The sequence below is a fragment of the Stegostoma tigrinum genome, chromosome 38 (assembly GCF_030684315.1).
Source record: "Stegostoma tigrinum isolate sSteTig4 chromosome 38, sSteTig4.hap1, whole genome shotgun sequence".
Lineage (NCBI taxonomy): Eukaryota > Metazoa > Chordata > Chondrichthyes > Orectolobiformes > Stegostomatidae > Stegostoma > Stegostoma tigrinum.
The window spans coordinates 450485-474722 of record NC_081391.1 but is presented as its reverse complement, the minus strand read 5'-3'; the positions used below and the strand labels follow the sequence as shown (position 1 = coordinate 474722).

The window sequence follows — 24238 nt, the reverse complement described above, 5'->3', positions numbered from 1 at the left end:
CTTACCTGGTCTGAAGTATACCTGACTCTAGACTTACAACAATATATTTGATGCTTAACAGCCTTCTGGCATTTAGGGATAGGCAACGTATCCTGACCTTAGCCAGTGGTGCCACTTCCAATGAATAAATAAAAAAAGTCAAGCCTCTGACTTCAGGTAAGCAATCTGTTCCAGGAAATGACAGCTGCGGAAACAGATATGAGTATTTGCATCAGCTACCTCACAGGTGTCTAGATATGAAAGTATTCTAAGTCTAAGTCATATTTCCCAGTAAAAACCAAAAGACCTGCTGTAAATCAGGAACAAAAACAAAGTTGCTGGTAAAGCTGAAGCGGTCTAGCAGCATCTGTGAAGGAGAAAACAGTTAACGTTTTGTCTCCAGTGGCCCTTCCTCAGAACTGTTCTGAGGTAGGGTCACTGGATCCAAAACATTAACTCTGTTTTCTCCTTCATAGATGCTGCCAGACTGCTTCAGCTTTTCCAGCAACTTTGTTTTTGTTCATATTTCCCCGTAGCTCCTTGCAGTATATTTGTCAGAAGGGATCTGAAATTAATCTCTGATTCTGATACATTATCAGCCTTTTCTAAGTAATTTAACAATTAGATGATGTGGGTACAACACTACATTCTTCAGTTCCTCTCTGAACTTGGTCTGAGTCACTGCATAAATACAAGTATTGGTGCAGGAGCTGAGCAGTTGAAGCATTGCCCCTGAAGATGCCACAATATAGGCTGGGTCATTCGCAGTGTAATATTTAATGTTGCTAATCCTCTGGTACATATAAAACACCACGTCTGTCAGCCACAGTAGTATAAAACTGCCAGATATGGTGAAGAGCAGAACTATTGATTTCCTGCGGCTCTCCAACTCTGGATCTTTATGATCGTCTCCATTACCGCCACCTCGGAGACCCTTGCGAATCTTACTGGACAGCAAAATGTGTCTAATAGTGAAAGAATTGAGCAGCAAAATCAGAACAAAGGGAACACAAGGAACTAAAGTGCGATGAAAAAGCTCAAACATTGTCCACGAGGGGGAAATGTACAGGTTCAGAGCTGTGCTGCATCGCCAAGGGATGTTGTTAATGACAAAACGAGGTTCATATCTAAAGTACCAGGGGACACACTCTAAACAGCCTAGCACAGTCACTGTGCCTATAACCACGGCTGACGTTCTTGCAGTGCAATATTTGTTTTTCAGATTTTGCCAGCAAATAATTACAAATCGGTCAAAAGTGAATGCAACAGTTAACCATACAGAAACTGTTGTGGCTGCATAACGCAGGAATTCATTAAGGCAACACACAGGAGTTGAATCTAGGAAAGAGCCAGGATAATAGTAACAAATTCTAAACACTATTACATCTGATATAACGACCAGGAGATCAGCAGCTGCCATTCCTACCAAGTAGCAAGTGATGCATTTAGAGAGGTTGCACTTTCCTCGGCACAGGACCACAATCGCTAATGTGTTAGCTGCAAGAAAATATAAACAATGAAATTATCTGAAATATAAACAAAAATATCAGCTACATAGTTCTTAGCCAAAAAATGGAAAGTAGGAACAGGAGTAATTCATTCAGTCTTTCAAACCTGTTCCTATATCAGTATGATCACAGCTGATCCTCTGTCTCAGTGTCATATTCTTGATTTCTCTCCACGTGCCCAGATGCCTTTAATATCTAAAATTTCTCTTTCTTAAATTTACACAGTGACCTATACTCTACAGCCTTCTGTGATAATGAATTGGACAGGCTAATCACCTTTTGGGTGAACAAATGTTTCCTTATCTCAATTCTAAATGACTTTACTCTGTATCCTGAGACTGTGACACCTGGTTTTAGACTCCAAAGCCAGGGGCAAAATTTTCCCTGCATTTAATCTGTCTATTCTTGTTAGAACATTATGCATTTCAATCAGATCCCCTCTTCTAAACTTTAGTGAATTATACCAATCAATCCCCATACATCAGTCCTGCCACGCTCAGTGTCAGCTGTCATTGTACTCCATCTATGCTAAGTATAGCTTCTGACAGATAGGGGGATGAAAACTGCACACAATGCTCCAAGTGTGATTTCACCATGGCCCTGTATAATGACAGTATACCAACCCTAGCTCTGAAGACAAATCCTGTTGCAGTGAAAGCCAGCAGATTATTTGCCTTCCTAATTTCTTACTGTATCTGCCTGTTTACTTCCATTGACCAGTGTGTATATCCACCTTTTCTGATGCATCATTATTTAACTAATGCTTTGCTTTCCTTTTTTTAAAAATATCAAATTGTATAACTTCACATTTAGCTGCAATGTTTTGCATTTTACTATATGTTTGCCCAGACACTCAATTTCTCTACTCTCGATTTCCCCGAAGCCAATTTGTATCCTCCTCACAATCCCACCAATTTTGTGTTGTCAGCAACCTTCTAGGTATTGCACTGCACTCCCTCGTTTACACATGGCAAAGATAGCTGGGGCGCAAGCACTGTCCTGAGGGTACACCACTAATCGCCATCTGCTAATTCTGTTCCTGATCTGGCAACAATTCTGAATTCATGTCAGACTATTACCTTCAATACATTGTGCTTTAATTTTTGCCCACTAAACTCTCATGTAGAACCTTATCAAAACTTTTTCTGAAATTCAAATATGTTGGTTCTCCCATATCTATTGTACTAGCAGCATCTTCAAGATATTCCATTAGATTAGTTCAACATGATTTCCCTTTCATAAAATCACATTGACTTTGTCTAATTCCGTTAATGCTATCCAAGTGTTCTGTTATCACATCTTTTGTTATAGATGTTAGCATTTTCCCTACTATTGATCTTATGTTAACTGGTCTATAATTTCCTGTTTTACCTTTCTGTTTTGTTAAAATAATGGGAGTTGTATTTTCCATCCTCCAATTTGTAGAAACTACTTCAGAATCAATAGGATTTTGGAACATGGCCACCAAGGCATCCAATATTTTTCGGGGTATTTCCTTTAGTGCTATGGAAGTCAAATTATCAGGTGGTTTGTCAGTCTTTAACCCTATTATTTTCTCATGCACTTTTTTTGACTAATACTAATTTTGTTCAACTCCTCTCTCTCACTAGGGCCTTTGTTTCCTAACATTTCTGACAAGATATGTGTCCTTTTTTGTGAAGACGAAACCAAAGTATGTGTTAGATTCTTCTGCCATTCCTTTGTTCTCCATCATCATTTCCCTATTTTTGAATTATATTTTGAATTTTTGAACCTATATTTTTCTTTGGTAATCTTTTTGTGTTACCATATCTGTAGATGCTTTGCAGTCAGTTTTTAAGTTAATTGTCTTCTCTGAGAGTTAGTCATATTGTTGCATCCATTGGAACAACCTTGTCCCTAAACACCATTAAGGGAAAAGTATTCCCTTAACTGGCACCGCATCTTACACCTTCAACATTCATTTCCTCCACTACTGACCCACTGTGACAGCAGCGTGTGATGTCAACAAGATGCACTGCAGCAAATCATCATGTCTCTTTCAACTATGCCTTATAAATCAATAACTTCCACTACCCAATCAAAAATGAATAGGAATGCCACCAAATCTTGCACCACCTTGAAGTAGAACTAAATCATTGTTTCTTTACTCTGGGTCAAAATCCTGAATTCCCTTCCTGACAGCACAAAGAGAGAGAAGTATGTTAGTTTTAGAGAATGTCGTACTTACAATAATCCTGTTATAGTGAAATATGTACATCTGGAAGCAGCACATTGCTTTCGGTTAATTCCAACTGCTAACTGCTGACCTGCATATGAATAAGCAGCAGGAGTATGCCACTTGGCCCAATCAAGCCTGTTCTGCTATTCGATAAGATCATGGTTTATTTGAGTATTCTACATTCTGCTGATAAACTTTCAGCTCCTTACTTACCAAGCATCTATTTATTTCTGCCTTAAATATATTCACAAAGTCTGCTTCCACTACCTTTTGAGGAAGAGAGTTCAAAGACTCAAAATTCTGAGTAAGAGAAAAAAAACTCTTAATTTCCAATTTCTAAATAGTGACTCCAGTTTAGAATTCTCCATGTCAAATCCTCACAAAAATCAGATTGTGACAATATCAATCTTCTGTAAATTGGGAGAAGATAGTATGCAACAGAACCTATGCGTCCTTGTGCACCAGTCACACAAGGTGAGCAAGCAGGTGCAGCAGGCAGTAAAGAAGGCAAATGGTATGTTGGCCTTCATTGCGAGAGTTTGAGCACAGAAGCAGTGATGTGTTGTTGCAGTTATACAGGGCTTTGGTGAGGCCACATCTTCAATATTGTGTGCAGTTTTGGTCTCCTTTTCTGAGGAAGGATGCTCTTGCTCTCGAAGGAGTGCAATAAAGGTTTACCAGGCTGATTCCAGGGATGGCAGGACTGATGTATGAGGAGAAATTGACTCGCTTAGGATTATTTTTTGCTGGAGTTCAGACAAATGAGGGCTGATTTCACTGAGATTTATAAAATTCTAACAGGACTAGACAGGATACATATAGTGAGGGAGTACCCGATGGTGGGTGTGTTGAAAACCAGGCGTCACAGTTGGAAGATTTGGAATAGTCCATTTAGAATGGAGAAGAAGAGACATTTCTTTGCCCAAGGAGTGGTGAACCTGTAGAATTCATTACCACAGGAAGTAGCTGATGCTGAAACATTGAATGTATTCAAGATAGATATAGCACGTAGGGTGAATGGGATCGAAAGTTATGGAGAGGAAGCAGGATTAGGCCACTGAGTTTGACGATCAACCATGATCATGATGAATGGCGGAGCAGGCTCGAAGGGTCGAACGGCCTCCTTCTGCTCCTACCTTCTATGTTTCTATATTAACCTTGTTCAACTGTCATGGTTTCCATTCTCGCTAAAGAAAATCAGAGATAAACCTTCATTAAGTTAAGGTTAGGGTTGCTCACATATGTATTCTGAATCAGTTTGTTTGCAAAAGAAAAGTAAAAGACTTCTGGTAAACCAGTCAGAAATCCAGGAATATATCAGTTACATTGAAGGATCAAATAAGGAATAAAATGAGACAATTAGTTAAAGGGATCACACATAGATAACAAAAATGGAAATTACTAGAAAAGCTCAGCAGGCTTGGCAGAATCTATAGAGACAAATCAGAGTTTCGGGGTGAGTGACCCTTCCTTGTTTGTTTCTGATTTACAGCATCCATTGTTCTTTCTGTTTTATGCATACATGTAGTTCTGTATAATGCGGGTTTCGGTACCGTGATATGCCTGTAACGCGATTGATGAATAGTGGACACTGCTTGGATAATGCAAACTTGCTGCTGTGCAGCAGAATTCTAGTGATTTCCCTATAATGGCAATTTTAACAGCAATTTTCTGTAGTGCGAGGTCACACAAGAATGCAACTATCACATTAAAGGAAAATAACCCGTAGATAACAACTGCCTGCAGAAAGTATTAAATCCTCTGACTTACCGAGAGTACCCAGCACAGCAATAACAGTGTAGTAAATGAACTCAATCTGGAGAATGATAAAATACTGATACATTCTGTATAAGAGATGATTCTGCAAGCTCTGGACACTTCAATGATCATTTCTCCAACATCTTTATACTGACGATAGTCTCCCTCGAGACTGCTAATGTCGCTTCATTGGCCCTTGCGTGTTTGTAAAACAGAATGCATGAGGACTCTTGAATGCACAAAAACAACATGAAGTCCCAAGATTTGTATTCAGCTCAGAAGGGACCTCTGAGCTCAGGGGAATAAAATAACCTGTTTAATTCCAGGAATAAGATTTTAAACCTGTTTTAAACCTCTTATTGTCTCAAGCAGCTGAATCTATCTGAAGATACTCATCATGTATGACTCCAGCTGGTGAAATTGTCACTGCAATCATTTAACTTGCCTCACCCAAATTTGTTCTTTCAACAAATTCCTTATTGTAATCAGAGTGTCACTGGTGTGGGTAGTATATTGTCCATTCCTCCCAGCACCCTGGGTGGTGGCTTTTTCACAGAATTGTTACAATGTAGAAAGAGCCTATTCAACCACTTAACTCTGCCAGTTCTCTGAATGAACATCTCATCTTTTATCAATATCCAATACATGGCAGATTTTATTATAATAAAGCAGGGTCAGCAAAAAATACAGATAAACTCAGGTAATGTCCTTTTAACCTTCCTCTGTTGTCATAGAACATTTGAGATGGCAGTGGCATGCTCGTTCTGCAGGATGTGGGAGATCAGGGAGGCTTCCTGAGAGAAGTGCACCCAGCTGCAACTGCTGACAGACTGCATTAGGGAACTGGAGCTGGATGCACTCAGGTTCATCCAAGATGTTGAGCGCATCATATACAAGGGTCTTAGTGAGGTGGTCATACCTAAACTGCAGGCAGAGAGTAGCTGAGTGACCACCAGGGAAGGCAAAGAGAGGAGGCAGAGAGCGCAGGAATCCCCTGTGGCCATTCCCCTTGAAAAAGAGTATGTCATTTTGGGGGGACAGATGGCTGATCAGGGGAAAGCAGCTGCAGCCAGGTTGGTGACACTACAATTGGCTCTGGGGCACAGCAGGAAAGGAGAAAGGTAAACAGGACTTCAATGATTGGAAACTTGGTAGTTAGGGGGAACAGACAGGAGATTCTGTGAATGCAGACAGGAATCCAGGATGGTTGCTTTCCAAGTGCCATGGTTCAGAATGAGGAGGGTGAACAGCCAGAAGTCATTGTGCATGTTTACAAATGACTGGGATAGAAATAGGGATGAGGTTCTGTGGAGTGATTATAGAGAGCTAGGAAAAAATTAAAAACCAGGATCTTGATGGCGGTAATCTCTGGATTATTTCCAGTGCCACAGACTAGTGAGGATAAGAACAGAAGGATATAGCACGTGAATGAGTGGCTAAAGAATTGGTGCAGCGGGCAGGGATTCAGATTCCTGGATCATTGGGATCTTTTCTGGGTCAGAGGTGACCTGTTCAAGAAGGATGGGTTGGACCTAAATTGGAGGGGGCCAATATCCTGGTGGGCAGATTTGCTAGTGTTGCAAGGGAGGGTTTAAACAAGATTGACAGGGGAGTGGGATCCTCAACAGCAGGGAGACAAGTGTTAAGCTGAAGGAGATACAGTAATTTTAAATAGCATGTTGAAGAGACATGTCAGGTTGGAACAGAACAGGGAATGAGAAATGCCTGTTGGATTAAATTACACCTATTTCAATGCAAGATTCAGGTAAGTCCGATGAACTTGTTGTGTGGATAGGTACGTGGTGCTGGGATATAATAGAAATTACAGAAATGTGGCTAAGCGGAGGACAGGATTGGCAGCTTAATGTGCCAGGGTACAGGTGCTTTGGGCAGGACAGAAGTGGACAAAAGAGGGGAGAGGGAGATCAGAGAAGAGGGAGTTGTGTTTTTGATTAAGGCAAGCATCACAGCACTATTCCTGTAGACAATGACGAGTTAAAGATCAATGCCAAAGGCTCGGCAATCTCCTCCCTGGTTTCCCAGAGGATCCAAGGATAAATCCCATCCGGCCCAGGGGACTTATCTATCTTCACCCTCTGTAAGATTTCTAATACCTCTTCCTTGTGAACCTCAATCCCATCTAGTCTAGTAGCCTGTATCTCAGTATTCTCCCCAAGAACATGGTCGTTTTCTAGAGTGAATACTGTTGAAAAATATTCATTAAGTGCTTCCCCTATCTCCTCTGACTCCACACACAACTTACCACTACTATCCTTGATTGGCCCTAATCTTACTTTCATCATTCTTTTATTCCTTAAATACCTATAGAAAGCTTTAGGTTTTACCCTGATCCTATCCACCAACAACTTCTCATATCTCCTCCTGGCTCTTCTGAGCTCTCTCTTTCGGTCTTTCCTGGCTACCTCATAGCCCTCAAGCGCCCTAACTGAGCCTTCACATCTCATCCTAACATAAGCCTTCTTCTTCCTCTTGACCAGAGATTCCACTTCCTTCGCAAACCACAGGTCCCGCGCTCTACAGCTTCCTCCCTGCCTGACAGGTACATATTTATCTAGGACACAAAGGAGCTTTTCCTTGAATAAGCTCCACATTTCCCCTGCAGTTTCCTTCCCCATCCTATGCTCCCTAAATCTTGCCTAATCTCATCGTAATTGCCTTTCCCCCAGCTATAACGCTTGCCCAGTGGTATACACCTATCCCCTTCCATCACTAAAGTAAACATAACAGAATTGTGATCGCTATGACCAAAGTGCTCACCTACTTCCAAATCTAACACCTGACCAGGCTCATTACCCAGTACCAAATCTAATGTGGCTTCGCCCCTTGTTGGCCTATCTACATACTGTGCCAGGAAGCCCTCCTGCACACACTGGACAAAAACTGGCCCATCTATAGTACTCGAACTACAGTGTTCCCAGTCAATATTTGGAAAGTTGAAGTCCCCCATGACAACTACACTGTCTCTCTTACTTCTAATCGAGATTCATCTTTGCTATCCTTTCATCTACATCTCTGGAACTATTCGGAGGCCTATAGAAAACTCCCAACAGGGTGACCTCTCCTTTCCTGTTTCTAACCTCAGCCCATACTACCTCAGTTAACGAGTCCCCAAACATCCTTTCTGCAACTGTAATACTGTCCTTGACCAACAATGCCACACCTCCGTCCCTTTTACCATCTTCTCTGTTCTTACTGAAACATCTAAATCCTGGAACCTGCAACAGCCATTCCTGCCCCTGCTCTATCCATGTCTCCGAAATGGCCACAACATTGAAGTCCCAGGTACTAACCCACGCTGCAAGTTCACCCACCTTATTCCAGATGCACCTGGCATTGAAGTAGACACACTTCAAACCAACTTCTTGCTTGCCGGTGCCATCTTGCGTCCCTGAAACCTTATTTCGGACCACCCTACTCTCAACCTTTTCTATACTTGAACTACAGTTTTGGAGCCCATCCCCCTGCTGAATTAGTTCAAACCCACCTGAATAGCCTTAGCAAATTTCCCCCCCCAGGATATCGGTACCCCTCTGGTTCAGGTGAACACCATCTTGCTTATAGAGATCCCACCTACCCCAGAAAGAGCCCCAGTTATCCAAGAATCGAAAACCCTCCCCTCCTGCACCATCCCTGTAGCCACGTGTTCAACTCCTCTCTCTCCCTATTCCTCGCCTCACTAGCACGTGGCACGGGCAACAAACCAGAGACAACAACTCTGTTCGTCCTAGCTCTCAGCTTCCATCCTAGCTCCCTGAATTTCTGCCTTAAATCCCCATCTCTCTTCCTGCCTATGTCATTGGTGCCAATGTGGATCCCCAAAACACAATCAGAGACATCACGCACCCTGGCACCTAGGAGGCAACACACCAACCGTGAGTCTCTCTCGTCCCCCCAGAACCTCCTCCTATCTGTCCCCCTAACTATGGAGTCCCCAATGACTACTGCTCTGCTCCTCTTCCCCCTTCCCTTCTGAGCAGCAGGGACAGACTCAGTGCCAGAGACCTGTGCCCCACTGCTTTCCCCTGGTAAGTCCCCCCCCCCCAGCAGTATCCAAAACGGTATACTTATTGTTGAGTGGAATGGCCACAGGGGATCCCTGCACTGCCTGCCGGTTCCCTTTCCGTCCCCTGACTGTAACCCATCTGCCTTTTTCTTGTACCTGAGGAGTGACTACCTCCCTGTAACTCCTCTCAATAACCCCCTCTGCTTCCCGAATGATCCGAAGTTCATCCAGCTCCAGCTCCAGTTCCCTAACGCGGTTTTCAAGGAGCTGGAGTTGGGTGCACATCCCGCAGATGTAGTCAGCAGGGACACTCGTGGTGACCCTTACCTCCCACATTCTGCAGGAGGAGCATTCAACTGCCCTGACCTCCACTCCCATTATTCTAAATTCCCAAGACTGTTAAAAAATAAAGAATAAAAAATAAACTTGTTACCTTACCAATCAGGCACACGGGACCTTTTTTTTTGGTTAGAGGAGGAGGATGAGTGGGAGACACTACCCGGCTAGTGTTTCGGGTAATGCAACCACACAAATATATTACCTCACTTACTCACCAGTCCCGTGTCCACTCCTGCTCAGCGCAGCTCCGCCTATTCACGAGGTAAGCTTTTTATAGCTTCAAAAACTGCGACTCATCGGCTTGCCGGCAGGCCCCTGCTCCAAGCTCCCGCTGGCGCTGCTGCTGCTGCTCAACCAGCTATGTCCAGATTTCTGATGGAAATTGTTAACGTCACTAAATATCATGATATCTTTAGCACCCAGGCAAATAGAGCACAACGTAGATATATCTGGTCGTGGCAAGACGAGTCTACCTGCTCACTGATAGATTTTGGATCCTACACATTCTCGGTCAGATCCACCAACTTCAAGTCAGTGTTCTTTGAATATTGCCTCCTACCGGCCTACTGTCACCTACAGGTTAGCCAGCGAGCCAACAAGGAAATGTGGACGCTGAAGGTGAAACTGCTGACCCGAGAAAACATTGAGGACTTCAAAAGGGATTACACACATTGGAGAACCATAAAGCCCCTCTTTGAGTCTGCATAAGCTCAAGCATTCCTGAATTGCTGAGATGCAGGATGAATGGCCCTAAGGGGAGGAAATCCCCTATCCACATGCACAAAGGGTTGACTCTGAAAAGTTTAGCATACTACTCAATTAAAAAAAAGCAATGCCACAGAGAAACACACATTTACAGCACAAATCCACGCATAATACAACAAGGAGATAGCCTACACCCTAGCTTTTATATTATTTAAACTGTCAAGAGGAACGTAAAGAGGTTTTTTTTAGCCTCAACGGAGTTTGGAAGGCAAAAGAGAGAGATGGAGTAAACAGTCCAAATTCCAGAAAAACATGCAGACCTAGTCCTGCTGCCAACAATGGGGGTCAATGTCAAGGAGGATATCCAGGAGGTGAAGGGTCAGCAAGTCTTGCACTTTGCCTCAGAGGGGTCCAAGATACTCTATCGGTCCAGGATCCACACTGTTGAGCATGAAGAGAAGTGCTTGTGTTTCTTCTTCTAGAACTATGCTCAGCAACCTGAAGGATAAAGATGGCTCAGTAATGTCATCTTAGTCCAACCTTCTGAGGATCAGCAAATCCTTTTATGCCAGACTGTATAACATGAAACCCACAGACAGCACAGCCTCTCAGTTGTTCCTGTCCTTTATCATGGAGATCTTAGACGACAGCACACGGTTGACAAAGACAGAAGTTGTGGAAATGCTTAGCAGCCTGGCAGCATCAGAAAAAAATCAGCATTACCGTTTCGGGTCTGGTGACCCTTCCTCAGATCTCACATAGTAGAGCCTGGAATAGCCATCATCTTTGGATGTGGTGACCAAGGCCCTCATGTACCTAGTAAAGAACAAAACCACCACCAACTGTCAGGAACAAAAACAAAGCTCAGCAGGTCTGGCAGCATCTGTGGAGGAGAAAACAGAATTAATGTTTCGGATCCAGTGGCCTTTCCTCAGAACATCAACTGGGTCAGGTTGATTCTGGAATCGGTGATTCAGCACGACCAAGCCTGTACACTACTGGGCAGGAAGACCTCTGAGAGCCTTGTACTACTCAGGCATATGATTGCCTACATGCAGGACAGGGAGGTTTACACCTGCCTCATCAGCCTGGGCCAGGAAAAGGCCTTTGATTTGATATCACTGACCTACATGTAGGACGTCCTTTCCAAAATAGGTTTTGAGGAGGAAATTCGCTCTATACCAACATCCCTAGTGCAATCTCAATCTACGGTTGGAAATTAGAAAGCATCCAGATCAGATCTGGTGTCAGGCAGGGGTGCCCTCTCTTTGCTAAGTTGTTTGTGTACCGTCCAGAGCTTTTTGCCAATCTACCAGGAAGGATTTGATCCTGAGAGGGGTGACTGTTTCAGGCAGCAGAGGCCTGCAGGTAAAAACCTCTCTGTACATTGATGGTGTCACTGTTTGCTCTTCGGATTTGCCGTCAGTGCATCGACACATGAACATCTGCAATCAATTTGAACTGGCTGCAGGAGCCAAAATAAATCAGGGCAAGAGTGAGGCCATGCTCTTTGGGGACTGGGCTGACCAATCCTTGATCTCCTTCACCATCAGAACAGACTACCTGAAGGTGCTGGGAATATTATGCAGAGGGGCCAGGGCTTGTGAAAGAAATTGGGAGGAGAGAATTTGCCAAGGTGGGGCAGAATCTGGGTTTTTGGGAGTTCCTCACTCTGAGTAAAAACGTGGTCATCAAGTGTGAGGTTCTTTCAGGGTTATTGTACATGGTGCAGGTCTGGCCCATTCTGTGAACGTGGGTTGTACAGTCACCTGTGCCATCTTCCACTTAGAACATAGAACATAGAACACTACAGCACAGTACAGGCCCTTTGGCCCTCAATGTTGCACTGACCTGTGAAACCGTTCTGACGCCCATCTAACCTACAGTATTCTATTATCATCCATGTGTTTATCCACTGACCTTTAAATGCCCTTAAAGTTGGCGAGTCTAATACTGTTACAGGCAGGACATTCCATGCCCTTACTACTCTCTGAGTAAAGGACCTACCTGACTTCTGTCCGAGATCTATCACCCCTCAATTTAAAGCTATGTCTCCTCATGCTAGCCATCACCATCTGAGTAAAAAGGCTCTCACTGTCCACCCTATCTAATCCTCTGATCATCTTGTTTGTTTCTATTAAGTCGCCTCTTAACCTTCTTCACTCTAATGAAAACAGCCTCAAGTCCCTCAGCCTTTCCTCACTTCATTTGGAGGTTGGAGATGGACTGTGTCCACAGGGATAGCATGTGTAAAACTCTAGTTAAAATGCTGGCTACCTTTGTCTGTGGCCACATCAAGCTGTGCGTAGACCCTTAGCATGCAAACATTAAGTGTCATTACCTACTGAAGTTTTACCTGTTCCTGGTGTCACGAAGGATGGGACTGGCCTTGGCTTTGAAGAATGCTCCAAGCAGTTGGACCATTCCGTAACACCTGCCCTCATGGAGAAATTTGCAAAGAAAAACACTTTTGATCACAAGTCCATCAGCATGTATTGTTCTTGAGATCCTGTGGGAAAAGGAGCTGATAGATCCTATGGGTTATTCCTTGAGCAGTCTGTCAAATTTATTTGGCAGAATGCCTCATCACCAGAACTTTACAACCTGCACCAAGACATGGTTTGGCTGGTGGTGAGAAGGTGAAATCCTTCATGTACACCCAGAATCTTGCACAACTGCATGCTGCTTTAAAATGGCTGCAGGAGATACAAACTGTCAAACGTCTCCTGCTGGAATGTGCAAAGGAGGTTTGAAGAGAGATACAATGTTTTTTCAAGCTCAATCCTGAGGAAGTCTGTGACGCAGACTCTGACCTCTACAGTCTGTTCTCCAGGACACACACTGAGACAAATATCAATTGCACATTGAGATCATTAACTCATTGAAAGATGCTCTTTGGTCTGCCCGAAACTTATCCCTCTTCCAGAGCAAGGAATTGACCTTGACCGAGTGTTGCGAACTGGCAGATTCCAAGATCCAGGATGATGTGCTGAGGGATGTACTAAAGCTTGGGGCAGCTGTCACCAAGTCGCAGTGAGGAAAGACTACCATAAGGTGTTTCAGAAAAGTACAACAGGACTCCATTCAGTTATCAGACCCTCCAGTTGCCTCCAACGTGTATAAATTGTATCTTGCATAATTCAGAAATGCGTTGGGTTTGTTTGTTCTCCGTACGTAGACTGTATAGAATTGAACTGCTCTAGTGACTATGTATGCATGTGAAGATTTTCTATGAATAAAGTATATTTTTGAAATTTAAAATAAAAATTGCAGATGTATATGTAGCAGGTGAATGGTTAACTATTTCTCAGAAGGAAAGGAGATGGCAGGCTCAGAAACCCAGGATTCCTTAGACCTGTCTAACGGGTATGATATTTTAGATGCCTCTTTAGAGTGCAACAGAACTGATTCAGTGGTGGATGACTTGATGCAGAACTGTGGAACCACAGTACCAGGGTGCCTGAGGCTACTCTAAGGCAATAAAAGAGAGTAGGTAGATTAGTAAGGAAGTAGTTGTGGGTGATTCTCAGTTTGGGGGAGAGAAATTTTAGTTTGCAGTCAAGATCGCGAGTCCCGTATGGTCTGTGCCTCCTGGGTGCAAGGGTTCAAGACATGACAGAATGATGGTTTAAGCTTCTGGAGAGTGTTGGTGAACAACCAGTGGTAGTGGGAACCAACAAGGTGGGGAAGGATAGCTTGGATGTCTTGCAAGAACCTGTTTCAGGTGTTGGGGAGTAGACTGAAACAAAGGAGCTCCAGGGGAGTAATCTCGGAACTTGTGCCTTGAGCTTTACCATTTAGGCAAAAGCAGATCAGGGATTAGTGTAGAAGAGAGGGCATTAGATTTTTGGGATACTGGAATCATTTCTGGGAAAGTAGAAAGCTGTTTAGAAGAGATGGGCTTCAGCTGAGCGGAAGAGGAATTAATCTCATGGCTGGAAGAGTAAATAGCGCAGTGGGGGTAGATTTAAACTCGTAAGGTAGGGTAGGGTGGACAAATGGGCCTTAGTATTGGAAGTACCACAGAGGGCAAAAGAGAGATGGCGGTGCATAAGGAAAAGGAAATGAGGGGATTCTTGAATGTTGACAGTGAACAAATAAATGACAGCCTTCTAGTGGGCAAGAAAGAGATAAGGACTGGGTTAAATTGTTTATATGTAGATACATGGAGTAGAGTGGACAAAACTGAGGAATTGGAAACAAATTGGTCTGGGGGATATGCCATTGACCGAAATGTGGCTTAAGCCAGAACAGCACCAAAGAATGATAAAGGCTTTGAGTAGAAATAGGGGAAGTAAAAGGGGAGGAGGTATAGCAGTCTTGGTCAAAGATAGTATCATTACCCTTGAATAAGACAGATTCCTGACCTAGAATCTATATGGTTGGACATGTGAAAGAGGAAAGGAGTTGTGACCTTGTTGGGTATTTGTTGTACAGCTCCAAAAAAAAAATGGGGAGGAAGTAGAAGAGAGCATTTGTACGCAGATTATGGAAATTTTCAGGAAAAGTATGTTTGTAATAGTTGATGATTTCAATTATCCTAGAGTAGATTGGGAAAAAGGTAGGGTGTGGGGCATGGTAGGGAGAAAATCCTGCAATGCATCCTGGAGAACTTTCTGGAACAGTAAATTTATAGTTTTATCAGGGAGGTGGCTGTGTTGGATCTTGTCCGAGGAAATGAGGCAGGCAAAGTGGAGAATATCAGAGTAGGGGAGCATTTGGGAAATAGTGATCATAATATAATAAGGTTAAATATTAAGTTGGAAAAGGATAAGAATCAATCAATGATTGAGATCCTAGACTGGAAAAGGGCAGAGTTTAGGGGTTTAAAAGTTGAACTGGAGCATGTTAACTGAAAATGCATTCTGGCAGATAAAACAATGGCTGAAATATTGGAGAATTTCAAGAGAGAGATGAATAAGGTGCAAGCTAGGCTTATTCTTCTTAGAGCAGACAAAATTAAGAGCTACTGAGGTGATAAAAATTATGAACAACAGTGCAAAGAAGGAGATTCTATTTCTACGCGTTGGTATGTCAGTAACTAGGGGTCACAACTTCAAGATTGTCAGCAAGAGAGCTAAGAGTGAAATGATGAGAAACTTCTTTACTCAGAACATTGTTAGGATTTGGAATGTGCTGCTTCAGAAAGTGGCGGAGGCAGATTGCATAGGAGGTTTAAAAAGAGTGCTAGATATTTATTTGAAAGGGATGATGTTAGAGAGCAGTGGTGATAGGACTGGAGAGCTAGGGAGCTCTTTCAGAAGTCAGTACAGACATGGTGGGTCGAATCACCATCTCCTGTATTGTAAGGTTCTATGACTCTATGATTGAGGAAGAGAAGCTTCCAGACTCTGAAGAAACAGGTTCTGTGTCTCTTTGTAGTACCTGTCTATCATAAAAGTAACTGAAGTCTGAAGAAAGCCAGAGATAGTAGGAACTTGGGGTGGTGCCCAGGAGGAGGTACTGCACTGGAGGTGGGAGAAGGGGTCAGTAGAGGGAGGGTTAGGAAAAGTTAAAGAAGTAAGCACGGAGGCTGCGGCAAAACTGCTCAATGTCCAAGCGAGACCGGTATTCGTTGATGTGTGGGTGGAGGGGGACAAAGGTGAGCCCTTTACTGAGGACTCTTCATGGCCCCACCCCTGAACACCAAACCATCATATTCCAAAGCATCCACAACCTCATTACTTCAGGTGTCCTCCCATCCATAGCCTCCAACCTCATCATTCTCCAACACCGCACCACCCGCTTCTATCTTCTTCCAAACTTCCACAAACTTGACTACCTGGTCAACCCATTGTCTCGGCCTTCTCCTGCCCCACCGAACCTATCTCTACCTATCTGGACTCGATTTTCTCCCTCTTTCTCCCTCTTCGTCCAGGAACTCCCTACTTAGGACCGTGACACCACACAGACCCTCCACCTCCTCCAGAACGTCCAATTCCCTGGTCCCCAGCACCTCATCTTTACCATGAATGTCCAGTCCCTATACACCATCCACTTGTTGGGCCGAAGAGCCTGTTTCCCATGCAGAAGGCCTTAAAGCCCTCTGCTTCGTCCTGTCCTGCAGGCCCGACCAGTCCCCCTCCACTGACACCCTCATCCGCTTAGTCGAACTCGTCCACATCCTGAACAATTTCTCTTTCAATTCCTCTCACTTTCTATAGACAAAGGGGATGGCCATGGGTACCCACATGGGCCCAAGCTATGCCTGCCTCTTTGTAGGTTACGTGGAACAATCCTTCTTCCATACCTACACTGGCCCTAAACCCCACCTCTTCCTCTGTTACATTGATAACTATTGGCGCCGCCTTGTGCTCCCATGAGGAGCTCGAACAATTCATCCACTTGACCAACACCTTCCAACCCAACCTTAGGGATGGCACGGTGACTCAGTGGTTAGCACTGCAGCCTCACAGCGCCAGGGACCCGGGTTCAATTCCCGCCTCAGGTGACTGTCTGTGTGGAGTTTGCACATTCTCCCTGTGCCTGCGTGGGTTTCCTCCAGGTGCTCCGGTTTCCTCTCACAGTCCAAAGATGTGCAGGTTTTGTGGATTGACCATTCTAAATTGCCCGTAGTGTTCAGGGGTGTGTGGGTTACAGGGGAATGGGTCTGGGTGGGATGCTTCAAGGGGCGATGTGGACTTGTTGGGCCGAAGAGCCTGTTTCCAAACTGCAGGGAATCTAATCTAAGTTCACTTGGACCATCTCTAATACCTCTCTCTCCTTCCTGGACCTCTCCGTCTCCATCTCCGGCAACCACCTAGAAACCGATATCCATTTCAAGACCACTGACTCCCACAGCTACCTAGAATACCCCTCTTCCCATCCAACTTCCTGTAAAATTGCCATCCCCTATTCCCAATTCCTTCGCCTCCGCCGCATCTGCTCCCATGACTAGGCATTCCACTCCCGTACATCTCAGGTGTTCTCGTTTTTCAAGGACAGCAATTTCCCCCATTCAGTGGTCGACAACGCCCTTGACTGTGTCTCCCGTGCTTCCTGCAACTCATCCCTCACACCATGTCCCCGCAATAAAACCTAAAACAGAATCCCCCTTGTCCTCATGTACCACCCCACCAAACTCCGGATCCAACGCATCACCCTCCGACACTTCCGCCATCTGCAATCCAACTACACCACCAAAGACATTTTTCCATCCCCACCCTTATCTGCTTTCCGGAGGGACCACTCTCTCCGTGACTCCCTTGTCCGCTCCACACTCCCCTCCAGCCCCACCACATCTGGCACTTTTCTCTGCAACCACAGGATGTGCCTGCCCCTACACCTGCCCCCTCAACCCCATCCCAGGCCCCAAGAAGACTTTCCACATCAAGCAGATGTTCACCTGCACATCTGCTAATATGGTATACTGCATCCACTGTTGCCGTTGTGGCCTTCTCTACATCGTTGAAACCAAGCGGAGGCTTGTGGACTGCTTTGCGGAACACCTACACTCTGTTCGCATGAAACTACTGCACCTGTCCCCGCAGACGACATGTCCATCCTGGGCCTCCTGCAGTGCCACAACGATGTTACCCGAAGGTTGCAGGAACAGCAACTCATATTCCGCTTGGGAACCCTGCAGCCCAATGATATCAATGTGGACTTCACAAACTTCAAAATCTCCTCTCCTCCTTCTGCATCCCAAAACTAGCCTAGCTCGTCCCTGCCTCCCTAACCAGTACTGCCTCCCATCTATCCCCTCCTCCCACCTCAGGCCCCACGCCCATCACCTATCTACTAACCTCATCCCGCCCCCTTGATCTGTCGGTCCTCCCTGGACTGACCTATCTCCTCCTTACCTCCTCACCTCCTGCAATCACCTTTACTGGTTCCATTCCCACCTGTTTAATTGGTCTGTCTCCGCTCCACCTATCTTCTCTTCTATCCATCTTCTATCCACCTTCCCTCTCTCCCTATTTATTTCAGAACCTCCTTCCCCTCCTACATTTCTGAAGAAGGGTCTAGGCCCCAAATGTCAGCCTTCCTGCTCCTCTGATGCTGCTTGGCCTACTGTGTTCATCCAGCTCTACACCTTGTTATCTCTGAAGAAAGCCTGTTATTTTCTCCCAGTAGTTGTAGTAAGCTGTTGTCTTTAATCAGTAACTAAGACACTTTGTAATTAGTGTACCAATCGTGTTGTGCCCGCAATAGAAAAAGTTAAAAGAATCTGGAGAAGGAGATTGAAGAACAGAAGACCTTGAAAACAAAAGGAACATCATCAAAAGTATTAGCTATAAGGAGAGGTGGGAAAGACTCAGGTTGTTTTCTCTTGACTAGCGGAGGCTGATTGGAGACTAGATAGAATTCGATAAAATAATGAGATGCATGGATAGAATGACAGAATCTTTTTTCCAGCTTTGAGATGTCTAATATTAGGGGACACGCTTTTAAAGTGAGAGAGGGAAAGTTCAATGGAGATGTGAAGGGGTACGTTTTTTACACTGAGAATGATGGGGGTCTCGAGCACACTGCCAGGGGTGGTGGGCATTTCAGGGACTTTTAGATATGCACATGTGTATGCAAGGAATGGAAGGACATGGGCCAAGGGCAGACAAAAGGCATTAATTTAATTTGGCATCATATTCGGCATAACATATTGGGCTGAAGGGCCCGTTCCTGTGCTGTGCTGTTCTATGTTCTATCTCATCAATCCTGTGGACTCATGCGACTGAGCTGTATTTCCTTGGTGTTTCTTTCTCTTCCTCTACCACTTCCACTTGCAGCTCATTCCATATACGCACCATGCTTTGTGTGAAAAAATTGCCCATCAGGTCCCTTTAAAATCTTTCCCCCCTCACAGATCTGCTTCTGAAAACATAATTTTACATCTATGAAATATTGTTCAACATCTGAATTATGATTAAGAACTTGATCATTGAATTATTTTTGAAAAATACAAACTAAACAGTAAGATTTTTCATATATTAGCTTCAGCTTTTAAGAATCTTTCCTTCTCTCTACATACATTTTTTAAAAGGTAATTTCATTTACGTTCTTTTCCTGAGTGACTGACTGTGGCAATTCTTTAATGTGATTGGTTGCTTTAATGGCTTTCATAACTGCAGTTGTACACTAGAAATCCCTGTTACAATCAGAAATCATCACCTCCACCCCCTGCAATGGAGGCAACTGTCTCATTGCAAAGATCATCAGATCTTTTGGGTCTGCAGTGAAGACTGTCGTTTAAATAGTGATGTATAATCACTATTTGGGGGTGGCACAGTGGCTCAGTGGTTAGCACTGCAGCCTCACAGCGCCAGAGACTGGGTTCGATTCCAGCCACTGTCTGCGTGGAGTTTGCACATTCTCCCCGTGTCTGCATGGGTTTCCTCCGGGTACTCCGGTTTCCTCCCACAGTCCAAAGATGTGCGGGCTAGGTGGATTGGCCATGCTAAATTGCCCATAGTGTTCAGGGGTGTGTGGGTTATAGGGGGATGGGTCTGGGTGGGATGCTTCAAGTGGCAGTGTGGGCTTGTTGGGCTGAAGGGCCTGTTTCCACACTGTAGGGAATCTAATAAAATAAAAAATCTAATAATTTCAGGCCAGTGAGTCAGGCTTATATGAACATGTGAAGATATGAACTAGGCGCTTGAATAGGCTATTTAGTATCTCTACACTGTTTCACTTTTTAATATAATCATGGCTGATCTGATTGCTCCACTTTCCTGACTGCTGTGATCAGCTTTTTCCCTGATGCTGCTTATAAAAAATCTATCTACTTCTGCCCTTAAGATATTTAAAGACTCAGCTTCCACTTCCTTTTGAGGAAAAATGTTCTCCCACTCTGTCTTAAATGAATAACCCTTTAGTTTTAAACAGAGACCTGCAACAGGAAACATCCTTTCCACACGCATCCTGTCAAGATTTCTCAGGATCCGATGTGTTTCAATCAAGTCAGTTCTCACTCTTCTATACTTCAGCGCATACAAGCCTGGCTGCCTGCTCATTTCAGGTATTAGTCTAGTGTAATGAAAGGAATATTGTAAAATTTTGGAAGTTACATTTTAAGAGAGAATCTGAAGAATTTCAGAAAGACATTTGATTAGTGTCCTAAATACATCATGGTAAGAAAGCTTATAAAGAACAAAGAAAAAAAAATTACAGTACAGGAACAGGCCCTTTGGCCCTCCGAGCCTGCGCCGATCCAGATCCTCTATCTAAAACTGTCGCCTACTTTCTAAGGATCTGTATCCTCTGCTCCCTGCCCATTCATGTATCTATCTAGATACAGAGAACATAGAACAATACAGCGCAGAACAGGCCCTTCGGCCCTCAATGTTGTGCCAACCCGTGAACTAATCTAAGCCACGCCCCCTACACTATCCCATCATTATCCATATGCTTATCCAAGGACTGCTTAAATGCCGCTAATGTGGCTTAAATGATGCTATTGTGCCGGCCTCTACCATCTCCGCTGGCAGCGCATTCCAGGCACTGACCACCCTCTGCGTAAAGAACTTTCCACGCATATCTCCATTAAACTTTTCCCCTCCCTCCTTGAAATCATGACCCCTAGCAATTGAGTCCCCCGCTCTGGGAAAAAGCTTCTTGCTATCCATCTTCTCATGATTTTGTAGACCTCAACCAGGTCCCCCCTCAACCTTCATCTTTCTAATGTAAATAATCATAATCTACTCAACTTCTCTTCACAGCTAGTGCTCTCCATATCAGGCAACATCCTGGTGAATGTCCTCTGCACCCTCTCCAAAGCACCCACATCCTTTTGGTAATGTGGCGACCAGAACTGTACGCAGTATTCCAAATGTGGTCAAACCAAAGTCCTACACAGCTGTAACATGACCTGCCAACTTTTGTACTCAATACCACGTCCGATGAATGAAAGCATGCCGTATGCCTTCTTGACCACCCTATTGACCTGCGTTGCCACCTTCAGGGTACAATGGACCTGAACACCCAGATCTCTCTGTGCATCAACTTTCTCCAGGTCTTTTCCATTTACTGTATAGTTCGCTCTTGAATTGGATCTTCCAAAGTGCATCACCTTGCATTTGCCTGGATTGAACTCCATCTGCCATTTATCTGCCCAACTCTCCAATCCATCTATATTTTGCTGCATTCTCCAACAGTCCCCTTCACTATCTGCTACTCCACCAATTTTAGTGTCATCTGCAAACTTGCTAATCAGCCCATCTTTACCTTCCTCCAGACTATTTATGTATATCACAAACAACAGTGGTCCTAACACAGATCCCTGTGGAACACCACTGGTCACAGTTTTCTATTTTGAGAAACTCCCTTCCGCTACAACTCTCTGTTTTCTGTTGCCCATCCAGTTCTCTATCAATCTCGCTAGTACACCCTGGACCCCATGTGACTTCATTTCCTCCGCCAACCTACCATGGGGAACCTTATCAAACACCTTACTGAATTCCATGTATATGACATCTACAGGCCTTCCCTCATCTATCAACATTGTCACTTCCTCAAAGAATTCTATCAAGTTGGTAAGACATGACCTTCCCTGCATAAAGCATGCTGCCTATCATGAATAAGCCCATTTTCTTCCAAATATAAATAGATTCTATTCCTTAGTGTCTTCTCCAGCAGCTTCCCCACCACTGACGTCAGGCTCACCGGTCTATAATTACCTGGATTATCCTTGCTACCGTTTTTAAACAAGGAGACAACATGAGCAATTATCCAGTCCTCTGGGACTTTACGTGCTCAAGGATGCTGCAAAGATATCTGTTAAGGCCCTAGCTATTTCCTCTCTCGCTTCCCTCAGTAACCTGGGATAGATCCCATCCAGACCTGGGGACTTGTCCACCCTAATGCCTTTTGGAATACCCAACACTTCCCCCCCCCCCCACCTTATGCTGACTTGACCTAGAGTAATCAAATGTCAATCCCTCACCTCAACATCTGTCATGCCTCTCTCCTCAGTGAATACCAACGCAAAGTACTCATTAAGAATCTCACTCACTTTCTCTGACTCCTCACATAACTTGACTCCTTTGTTCTTGAGTGGGCCAACCCTTTCCTCAGTTACCCTCTTGCTCCTTATGTATGAATAAAAGGCTTTGGGATTTTCCTTGATAACACAGTGTGAGGCTGGACGAACACAAGCAGCATCAGAGGAGCACGAAAGTTTAAAGTTTTGGATCAGGATCCTTCTTCAGATTTTCCTTGACTCTGTTTGCTAAAGATATTTCATGATCCGTTTTAGCCCTCTTAATTCCTCATTTCAGATTGGTCCCACTCTCCCGATATTCTTCCAAAGCTTCGTCTGTTTTCAGTTGCCTAGAACTTACGTATGCTTCCTTCTTCCTCTTTGCTAGTCTCACAATTTCACCTGTCATCCATGGTTCCCTAATCTGTCCTTTCTAGCCCTCAGTTTAACAGGAACATTTCTGTCCGGCACTCTAATCAACCTCTCTTTAGAAGCCTCCCACATATCAAATGTGGATTTACCCTCGAACTGGATGTGAGTTTGCTCGCTGAGCTGGAAGGTTAGTTTTCAGACGTTTCGTCACCATTCTAGGTAACATCATCAGTGAGCCTCCGACGAAGCGCTGGTGTTATGTCCTGCTTTCTATTTATCTGGTTAGGTTTCCTTGGGTTGGTGATGTCATTTCCTGCATTGGTGGTGTCATTTCCTGTTCTTTTTCTCAGGGGATGGTAGATTGGCTCCAAATCAATGTGTTTGTTGATGGACATCCCCTGAGAAAAAGAACAGGAAATGACATCACTAACCCAAGGAAACCTAACCAGACAAATAGAAAGCAGGACATAACACCAGCGCTTCGTCGGAGGCTCACTGATGATGTTACCTAGAATGGTGACGAACCGTCTGAAAACTAGCCTTCCAGCTCAGCGAGCAAACTCACATCCAGAACCTCAACCTGAGCTACAAATCTTCTCAAAACTCGTTACCCTCGAACTGCTGCTCACATCCACATTCCCCAGCTCTTGCCGAATTTTGCTATTGTCAGCCTTCCCCCAATTCAGCACTCTTCCTTTAGGACCACTCTTGTCTTTTTCCATCAGTATTCTATTTCTTATGCCTGCCATCAAATGCCTAAGCCAGGAAAACTAAACAGATCAAAGCCATTATTGTATCGATGATAATGGGAACTGCAGATGCTGGAGAATCCAAGATAACAAAGTGTGGAGCTAGATGAACACAGCAGGCCAAGCAGCATCTCAGGAGCACAAAAGCTGACGTTTCGGGCCTAGACCCTTCATCAGAGGTTTTGTTTTACTTCAGAGAAAAAGAATCAAGCTTTCAGTTTAGTTCAGAAGATACAACAATATACTTTTGTTCACAGGCACTAGTCACTTCATCAGAAATGTTTTGTAGTCTGTGGATCTTCTAGGCTTGACAGTTTTGTAGAAATATCTTCAAGTGGTTAGAACTGAGCAAGTTTAGATCCTCAGAATTGTGAAAGGATCATGCTGGAAGACATGGAAATATGTCAAAGAGCTGTTTCCATAGCCTGTGGATTCAAAAAAGACTGCAAGGAACTTCCGATCTTCCAGCAAAAACAATCCAAGTTTATCCAACCTCTCCTTATGGCTAATACTCTTTATATTGAATATAATCCAATCCAGATAACTTCATGGTAAACATTTCTTGCACCCTCTCCAAAGCCTCCATATCTGTCCTGCAGTGCAGCAATCAGAACTGCGCACAGTACTTCAAATGTGGTCTGATCAAGTCTTATCCAGTTGCACCATGACTTGCCAACCTTAATGCCCTAA

The 24238-nt window shown here is 44.1% G+C and overlaps 1 protein-coding gene across 1 annotated transcript; it reads right to left on the bottom strand.

Moving 5' to 3' along the window:
• Positions 1–574: 574 nt before the first annotated feature.
• Positions 575–5530, bottom strand: LOC125446990 (probable G-protein coupled receptor 139). The gene is made up of 3 exons (XM_059640453.1): positions 5458–5530; positions 5241–5330; positions 575–1476 (listed from the first exon to the last, which is right to left on the bottom strand). Exons 1-3 carry the CDS (start codon positions 5528–5530, stop codon positions 575–577), a joined length of 1065 nt encoding a protein of 354 aa, XP_059496436.1.
• Between the last annotated feature and the right edge of the window lie 18708 nt (positions 5531–24238).